The sequence below is a fragment of the Aulonocara stuartgranti genome (genome assembly GCF_965226115.1).
Source record: "Aulonocara stuartgranti genome assembly, chromosome: 19".
Lineage (NCBI taxonomy): Eukaryota > Metazoa > Chordata > Actinopteri > Cichliformes > Cichlidae > Aulonocara > Aulonocara stuartgranti.
This window is the reverse complement of record NC_138955.1, coordinates 21,114,639-21,123,842: the sequence shown is the minus strand read 5'-3', so window position 1 is coordinate 21,123,842 and position 9,204 is coordinate 21,114,639. Positions and strand designations below refer to the sequence as shown.

At 42.5% G+C, this 9,204-nt stretch overlaps 1 protein-coding gene across 1 annotated transcript; it reads right to left on the bottom strand.

The window, feature by feature from the left end:
* Positions 1-1,575: 1,575 nt before the first annotated feature.
* Positions 1,576-7,327, bottom strand: LOC309694926 (interferon-inducible GTPase 5-like). The gene is made up of 4 exons (XM_082515196.1): positions 6,676-7,327; positions 3,947-4,021; positions 3,010-3,575; positions 1,576-2,909 (listed from the first exon to the last, which is right to left on the bottom strand). Exons 3-4 carry the CDS (start codon positions 3,572-3,574, stop codon positions 2,287-2,289), a joined length of 1,188 nt encoding a protein of 395 aa, XP_082371322.1. The 5' UTR covers position 3,575; positions 3,947-4,021; positions 6,676-7,327; the 3' UTR covers positions 1,576-2,286.
* Positions 7,328-9,204: the final 1,877 nt, after the last annotated feature.

The window sequence follows — 9,204 nt, the reverse complement described above, 5'->3', positions numbered from 1 at the left end:
CGAGACCAGCGTGCAGATGTTTGCAGCACCAGGCCTGATGTGAGTCATAAATCCTGTGTACATCAAAGTAGTATTTACTCATCTGTGAGGTCGTCTGTTCCACAGCTACAACTGGGACCAAACTGGGACCAAACAATCAACAGAACAATGATCCCACACAGAGGAAATCTAAAAAGCATTTCTGGGATTTTTATTAGTTATTTATTAACAGCATTATCAGTGGAAAACAGGTAAATGTACAAATAAATACTGGATACCAAATCAAACATCCAGAAGAATCCAAGTTTCTTTCTTTCTGTATTTTTAATACAGTTTTACATAATATAACATGTTATACTTTATTTAATAAAATAAATTCCATTCAAAATAACAGTTAATAAGTAAATAAACTTCAAAACATTTGAGGTTTTTGCAGGAAGTTTGCCTCCATCTCTGTTGTTTTCTAACTTTGAACAGAAACTGATGATGTCAGACGTCAGCTGCAGGTTTTCTGGGAGTTTGAGAGCAAAGCTGAACTTTATTTCTCTGTATTTACGGGATAATATCTGAGACAACAATCAGAGATTGCTCCACAAAGCACCAAGTTCACCAAACTCTAACTTTTAACTCAGAGTTTCCAGTTTCACAGAAACGCATGTAGGTGACAGGACAGATTCACTGTGGCAACGGGTAAACAACGAGCAGAGCTTCAGGGAACTGAGGAAGATGAAGACGATCAATGTGGGGCATCATCATCACTCAGTCACCATCTGGCCAACTTGTAGATTATAGATAAAACTGCAGTTCTGCCAAATTTCACATCTGAGTTTTAAATCCAAAGATTCAGCTTCACAGGGATGAAGAGCAGGTGGAAAAAACTGGAGATAATAATACGAATCAAACAGATGAGGCCGAGTTTACTGACAGACCTGTGATATTAATGTCAGTCAGATATTCACAACATCACCTGTGATTATTTTCCATCCCTGTAACTGATCACAACCCAGTAAACGATTGATCACTGATCAGCGTGTGCTCCGTGTTTAGATTTAGATTTCTCTGTGTGAATGTTCACTGCAGTGCGTCTCCTGTTTCCTCTCCTGCTGCTGTTTGTGGCTCCAAAACAAACTGACAGTATTTGGTAGTGAAATGGCGCCACCTCGTGTCTATGCGATGCATTTCACTGACGTCACAGCCAGTTCAAGTTCATCCTTCCTGTCTTTGTTACAGGTGATGAGGCTGTCATTGAAGGACTCAGGATACATCTGATGGCTGCAGTCTGTTCTGTTATTTCCTAGATGCGTTAGTATTCTCCACCATTAATCCTCATTCTGTTTTGTGCATAACGTAAATCTACACCACAGAGTCAAGGTATCTAATATTGCGTCCACCCTGCACCCTGTACATGCACACAGGTGGACGACGTCTTATGCAGAAGGTGCACTCTGAAACAGACAGGAGACTGTAAGGTGGAGTCAGGTGGAAGCTGAAGAAGGAGGAGACAGCCTCTGGGTGGTGTAGAAGAGTATCAGATGACTGAAGTGCTGAGGTAAGTTATAAATGATATAGTGGCTGACCTACACACTAACACTGATGTTTATTTATCAATAACATTTTATTAATAATAAACAGGTGTGATGGTGATAAGTAATATAATTCATATCGTTATTATTTGTGTTGTAGTTTCTCACTTTGGCCACCAGAGGGCAGTGAACACTCATCACAATCCACAGTCAACAGCAAGTAAAAACATCAAAACAACCCCTGATTCTCACATTACATCAAACAGTCTGTTTAACTCTGGAAGCTATGATGTGAAAATATAATACAGCAAAACAACCAGTTTCATCACAATTTATTCAAACAACAAGACATGTTTGAGTAAAGGTAGAAACAGCTCAGATAAATTAAGTTCAGTGAAGTCCCTACAAATCAGAGAAAACCCCAACAATCAGACATCACTCTATGACGAAAGACCTGGTGACAGAGGGAAGGAAAAACTGCCTTTAACAGGAAGGAGACCCAGGAAGTTCAGCCATCTGCCGCAACTAGTTGAAGCTGGGTCATTGTATCTCCTGATGTCCTGAGGAAGCACTTACACAAAGGAAAAAACATGACAATGACTCAGACTTCTACACTTTACACAGTTCATATCTGAATAATATGATGATGTTTGTTTCTGTATGTATGTGATGATGAGAAAAGTTTGAGTGTGTGAAGCTGACCAGCTGTGCAAGGAGACTGGTTTACTGAGTTTCATGTGTAAATCCCAGTTTCACTGAGTTTCATTGCCTTTTCCTTTCACGCTCAGACCAGAGCCTTATTTAACACCTTCTGAGCGTCTTCAACGAGCTGGTTGAGGATAAAGTTCAGAACTCTGTAGGTTGTGACGAAGGAGAGGCTCATGGCTACCGGGATTCCCACTATCGGAATGAATCTGGATACTTCCTCTGCTCCAATTAATCCAGCTGCTCCTCCAAGTTGGGCGAACACCTTCAGGAAGAGCTCTTTAGTAATTTCCTTCGCAGCCACTGGTGAAATGATGACATCACGCAGCTCAGTGTATGACACAGCTGTTCTGATAGCGAGTCTCTTCAGAGATTGGACATCGAGACCAAACGCATGTACAAAATGTGTGACAGCACCAATGAGCACAGCAACATCAACAGCAACAGAAAGCCCAGGAACGGGAACAGCTGCAGCAGCTGCAGACAGAGTGGCCAAGAGGTATAAGTGTACCTTTAAAGCCTTTTTCTTCTTGCTGATGACGTCGGGGTTGACGTTGGGCATGACATACAGCAGAGTGTCTCTCTTATCTTTGGGAAGCTCTGTCTCTAAGGTCTCTTGTAAGAGAGAGAAGTCGTACTTGTGGAGCTGAAAACTCGACATTAGGAAGACTCGTGGAGACTCGATGCCCAAGTCTTTGAGTCCTGCGTCACAGAGGAAACATGTCAACACCATCAGATTCATACAAATAAAAAACGATTAAAAACGAGATTTAAATGATTTTGAAAACTCGACCTCACTCACGTTGAACGCAGTCGTCTCTGATTTTTGTGAGAGTTTTCTCTTTGCTGGAGTCGGAAACACTTTCCTCGGCTCGGATATCGTTGTCAATCTTTGAGCGAACAAAGTAGAAATTTTTCTTCATCTTCTGAATCTTCTGAGCGAGTTTCACGTCATTTTCTCTGAAGCGAGTGTCTGAGATGATGAGGAAGAAGTCATACTTGTCAAACCCAACAAGCTTCAGGTATTTCCTTGCTGGGAAGTCTTTGGTTCCGATTCCAGGAAGATCCCATAAAGTGACGTTGGGATTATCTGGATGGGGGTACGGTGTGACCTCCGACGTCGTTTCTGTGACACCAGTAGGAGCAGCTCCCTCGTCTCTGTTCTTTATCCCCCTGAAGGCATTAATAAAGGTGGATTTACCTGCACCACTTTCTCCTGTGATGGCGATATTTAACGAGACATTGGTTTGCTTTTCTAAATATTCTTTAATCCTTTTTGCTGCTCCGGCCGTGTCGTTGTTCTTCAGGGCTTCTTTAACTCCAGGAATTTGTTCTGGGCACGAATCATCTGGATCCTCCATGCTCATCCTGACAGAAAGAAAAACATAAAGACTTTTATTTTGGAATGCAGACATATACTATTGATAATCAGTAATGTTACTGACGGCACACGGACACAGCACATGTGGGCAGTAAGTGATTAAAGGTAAAACGTTAAATGTCGGTAAAAGACGTGTTTATAAGAGAAAACACTGAGGCCACCAAAGTCTCTTCCTGGGGTTTGTTGAGTATTTTTACATCCAACATTAACATTAATTTACAAATAATATCTTTCTATAAACCTGAAACTTTTCCTTTTCCTTGACTTGAAAAAATAATTTGTGCTTATTCTCATTCTTGTTCTGATAGGACAGCAAACCTGTCACTTAACTAAGTTTAAGGTAACAGCAGGTACTCACTGGATTCTTCGTACTGTTGACACACACACAGCTGGATCAGCAACAACAGCGATCGGTGCTTCAGTTTGTTCTCACCTGGTTGTTATAGAGGTGCAGAACAGGTGAGGGCAGATCCACAGAGAGCGACCAATGAAAATGCTGCAAACTGAACCAACCAGTTGGTTTTTACTCTTTTTTTAACTGCAGGGCCCTATTTCAGGAAGCCGGTTTAGAGCAAAATCTGAGTAAGTATACCCTGAGTTAACGAAAACTCTGGGTTTTCGGTTTCACAAAGCGAGTTTAGATTAATTCTGAGTGAGTTACTATGACGACACACTCCGTGAAGCTAACCTGCCCCCTAGCAGGTTAGCTTCAACTAACCCTAACTTTCTCCGCCTCTTTGTCGGAAACCTGACTGTAGGAAGTGTCAGACATGGCGTGCCCCTTCCTTGAAGAGCCAGTAGATGTTGAAGCCCAAATTCTCCGCAGAGCTCTCCGCCGGAAGAGAGTGATTAGAGCGCGTTTGGACATTTTATCATTTCCTGATGATTTTCTGTGTGAACGTTACCGTTTTTCAGCACAATCTATAATTTCTTTGAATAACATCCTCAGGCCTAATATTGCTCATGTGACACATCGCGGACATTCTCTCAGTTCTGTACATATTATTTGTATTGCACTTCGGTTTTTTGCAAACAGGAGCTTTCTGTATAATATTGGTGACGCTGAGCACGTTTCCAAGGCTACCGTCTGTCGGGCAGTCAGGAATGTTACAGTTGCACTGAAACGTCTCCTGTACTCGTTTGTGGTTTTCCCCGGTCATAGACCCACAAGATTTATCAAAGAGGGATGCCACAAAATTGCAGGTATCAGGATGAAGAACACTTAATTCATTATATGGTGATACTTGAACTACTACTTAAATTTTACATTTATGTTCACGGTTCCCAGGCGTGATTGGCTGTACAGATGGCAATCACATTCCAATCATTGCTCCTTCAGTAAATGAAGGAGACTATGTGAACAGGAAGTCTTTCCACAGCATTAATGTACAGGTACATAGTTCCCTGTAGCATTTCAAACTAACAAATTATTTCATTATAGTAATGGATGCTAATTTGTGTTCTCTGCACTGTGAAGATCATATGTGATGCTGCCAACATTATCACAAATGTGGAAGCCAACTGCTCAGCCTCTGTGAGTGGTGGTGGTGGAGGACCCCCACCTGTTTTTCGGGCCTCCGCTTTTTTTCTGTTGGCTATAACGGGTCACATTTGAGCATACAGAGTAAGCAAATATGTACTTGTAATGTGCTCAGATAATTTCAATAAGTGCTTACAGAGGGGAAATTAATGTAGCCTCTAACTGCAATTGATTTACATCGGACAAACAGACCAAGCACTATGGCCCATGATACAATTACACCTTACCTGTTTGGACTATATTTTTATATTTCATTTTTACTTGCTGCCAGGAACGTTTGGGGCCTGTTGGGTTGCACCTGCGCTCACATCACATCACAAAATAAAATGTATAACATAAAAAATAAAATAAAATATAATAAAATAACGTGTTAAATGGGTGGAAATCCCTAGATCAATGTTTAAATTAACACTCACGCATTGACTCTGTCGGCTATGTTTTGCCATGCATGCTCTCTTTCTTTTGCAGCTGAGGCTGTGTTACTTTTTTTCTGCAAAATTTGCATGTTATCGGCATATACTGCCATCAGAATTTCGGCCTCAAGCGATGTAAAATACATTGACCGCGCCTTCTTTCCCTCCGTCTCCATGGTGACTCGCTTAATCTGTGCTCCACTAATCAGGGCTTTATGTATCCTCGTGCGCGCGTTTAACTTGGGGTTAAAGCAACTCCACGTTGATTGAACTAATTGTTATCAGCCTTTCTGAAACCGAATATTCCGAGTTGGACAGTTCGGGGTTACTCAACCCCGAGTATCGTTTTTCACTCTGAGTTTTCCAAACCGGCTTCCTGAAATAGGGCCCAGGTGTTGTTGGAAACAGAGAGGAGGGCTGTGTGTTGATAACAGAGCTGCACCTGCAAGAGCAGCAAACATCATGGTTAATGAAGTGAACCACAGACACTGTTTGGACAATTAGAGTCTAATACTTAAAATCCACGAGCACCGCCTACAGCAGAGCTCAGCCAATAAGATCACTGTGTTTGCTGCTGTGATGGGCGATGAGTCAAAACCAAAGAATGTTCGTTTTGTTGTGTTTTAAGTTCGACTGGTTGTACCTGAGTTTGGGCGGAAGTTACACACACACACACGAAGCACAGGCTGAGGAGTGGCAGCATTCTTACACTCATCAATCACCCAAAAATGTAGACGTAGTTTTAATTCACTTGAAAGCCAGAAAACTAAAAAAAACAGTTTTATTTGTTGTTATCGATCGTCCATCTGGGCCTTAGAGTTTCTGATTGTCATACTTTTATCTCATTTAGTGCTCAGTTCTGATAAAAATATTAATTGTAGATGATTTTAACATCCAGATGTTGAAAATCAGTTACAGTAGCCTTTACATTTAGAATAATGGATTACACATGAGGACTCTGATCACAGTAGGTGTCTTTCTGAAAGTGCTGTAACTAAGTTTAAGGATCTGCTTTTAACAAAAGTCTCAAATGAGAAGTGGTCATGGGCCGGCTGAGTCATCTGGATTGTTCCATGGTGACCCTGTGTTCCCGCCTCTGGGCGGAGCCCTCGTCACTACACCTGTTATACTCACCTGTGGGAGATCCAGGCCAATCTGCAGGCAGTATTTAAGACTAGAAGAGGAATCAATCTGTTTCACTGTCCCCAATTGCAGCTTCTCCATACCTCCATTAACCAACCTCTCCCTCTGTTCATCGAGCCCCCACTCCAAACATTCACTGCTGTGCCTTAGTTTTACTGTCACTGTTACACACTGAAGGAGGACGAGGTTCATCCAGGTGCACACTGAGGTTTATTGCTCTGAAACACAGCAAAACAGCAGTTCTGTGTTACTGACGGCTTTTGTTACCATAACTGTCCTGTGTTACTTTTGTAAGGGATTACTTGGCCAGTCACTTATTTGTCAGAGTGACTGTCTGCCACCTACTGGTTACTGAGTTAAAGCAGATGACTCGTAAGCTGGAGAGGAAATGGCGTGTCACAAATTTAGAGGATCATCATTTAGCCTGGAGAAATAGTTTGTTGCTTTATAAGAAAGCCCTCCGCAAAGCCAGAACATCTCACTACAACCCTAAGAACTCTAATAAATATACAGTTGGGGTATTTGTTGATTTAAAAAAAGCTTTTGATACGTTACAACATCATATTTTGATTTCTAAATTGTATAATTATGGTGTGAGATGAGTGGCATTGAAATGGTTAAGGAGTTATTTACAAAATAGGTCGCAATATGTACATTTTCTCAGTAACACCTCTGAAAGATTGAAGATTGTATGTTGCGTTCTTCAAGGTTCTGTTTTGGGACCTAAACTTTTTAATTTATATATTAATGATATCTGTGACGTATCAAAAAGGTTAAATTCTATTTTATTTGCAGATGACACAAATTTTTATTGCTCTGGAGAGAATTTGAAAGATTTGGTTGAAATTATGACTTCTGAGATGTTAAGATTAAAAATATGGTTTGATGTAAATAAATTATCCTTGAATTTGACAAAAACGAAATTCATGATATTTGGCAATCGTGTAAAGGAGGATAAAGTTATTATGTCCATTGATGGAGAATTGATTGATAGAGTTACTGAATTTCGCTTTGTGGGTGTAATAGTAGATGAAAATTTTACGTGGAAATCACATATTGAGTATATTAGAAAGAAGATGGTTAAAAACATTTATATTTTGGGAAATGTTAGAGATTTATTAGACTATAAAACAATGCGCATTTTATATTTTTCATTGTTTTTCTCATATTTTAGTTACTGTGTGGAAGTTTGGGGGAATACATATGAGAAAACTATAAAATCTATAAACTTATTACAGAAGAAAGTGATACGAATGATTCATAATGTTAAATATAGAGAACATACAAATAAATTATTTATAAAATCGAAATTATTAAAATTAGGAGATTATGCGCTTACCTGCTGCTCCTTGGCAGGTAGCTCCATGCTCTCCTGGGTTTTAATTGCACCTTAGAACACACATGCATCAACACTACAATGAGCGGGTGGAGAGAGGTTTGGAGTCTTCTCCCACCCCCATTCCCTGCGGCCTGCTGGAGCGGGAGGGCTAGGAGGAGTTGGCCGTCCGACTGCGGTCTGGAGTGTGGGGCCTCCCTGCTGCTACGGAGTCGGGGTGGTCTGCCTCTCCCCACCGCAGGGAAAAGGGTAACACCACCTGGGTCTGGGTGCAGTTCCCCCCTCCAGGGGCAAGGGTACCTAGACCCGGTTTGTAGAGTACGCTTGGGGAGTGTGATCGTGTGTACAACGTCTCTTTATGTCTGTCTCCACGTTGGTTGAGTGTGGAGTAAGTGCATATGAGAGCATGAGGGTGGGAATGGATGTTTGTGTCTGTATGTGCCTGTATGTCTGTGTCTATATGTCAGGTTGGGTATCAGACACCACCTCTCTGGGGACACCTCAGGCCCTCCAAGGTTTGGAGGCCTATCTCCACCCACCACCACTTCCCCTGCCGGTGGCGGACTCCCTCAGGTGTCGGTGCGTTGGTGGTTCTTTGTGTCTGGGGGTGGGCGTCCAGGTACACACCGGCTCACTCCTTGGCGGCCGCTTATCGGGGCCTGGAACCTGGGGCTCGCTCGGACCACTTCGGAGGTGGGGTGCCCCCGGCCTCTCGGCCTGGGGCTCGGTCACTCAGGCACAGCTGGCTGCCGGCGGAGCTCACGGGCGCGTCACTGCAACTCCCCCTGGCTTCTGCTCCGCGGCTGCTGAGTGAACCCTCATCTGGGACTCTCCTCAGCTCTTGCTGGAACAGTGGCGCGGCTGCCCCTCTGTTGGTTTTCCATGGTCTCTTGTGTTCTGGGGGCCTCTGGATGTCTGGAGTTTTGATCTCCTCCATACCTGCTTCATGCCCTGGAGGATGGGGCTGTGGCCCCCCCACACTCCCTAGCAGATCGTTACATGGAGAAACCTTTGGAATACAAGCACGCTGATCCACACAGGTATGCACACATGGGTATTCACTGCTCGTAGACTTAAATTACACCTTTCTTGGCTACTACTTCGAAGCACATCTGTCCTGCGTGCTGCACAACAACATTGAATATTTAGTATTTACTGCTGTTTACACTTAGCTAGATTAATGC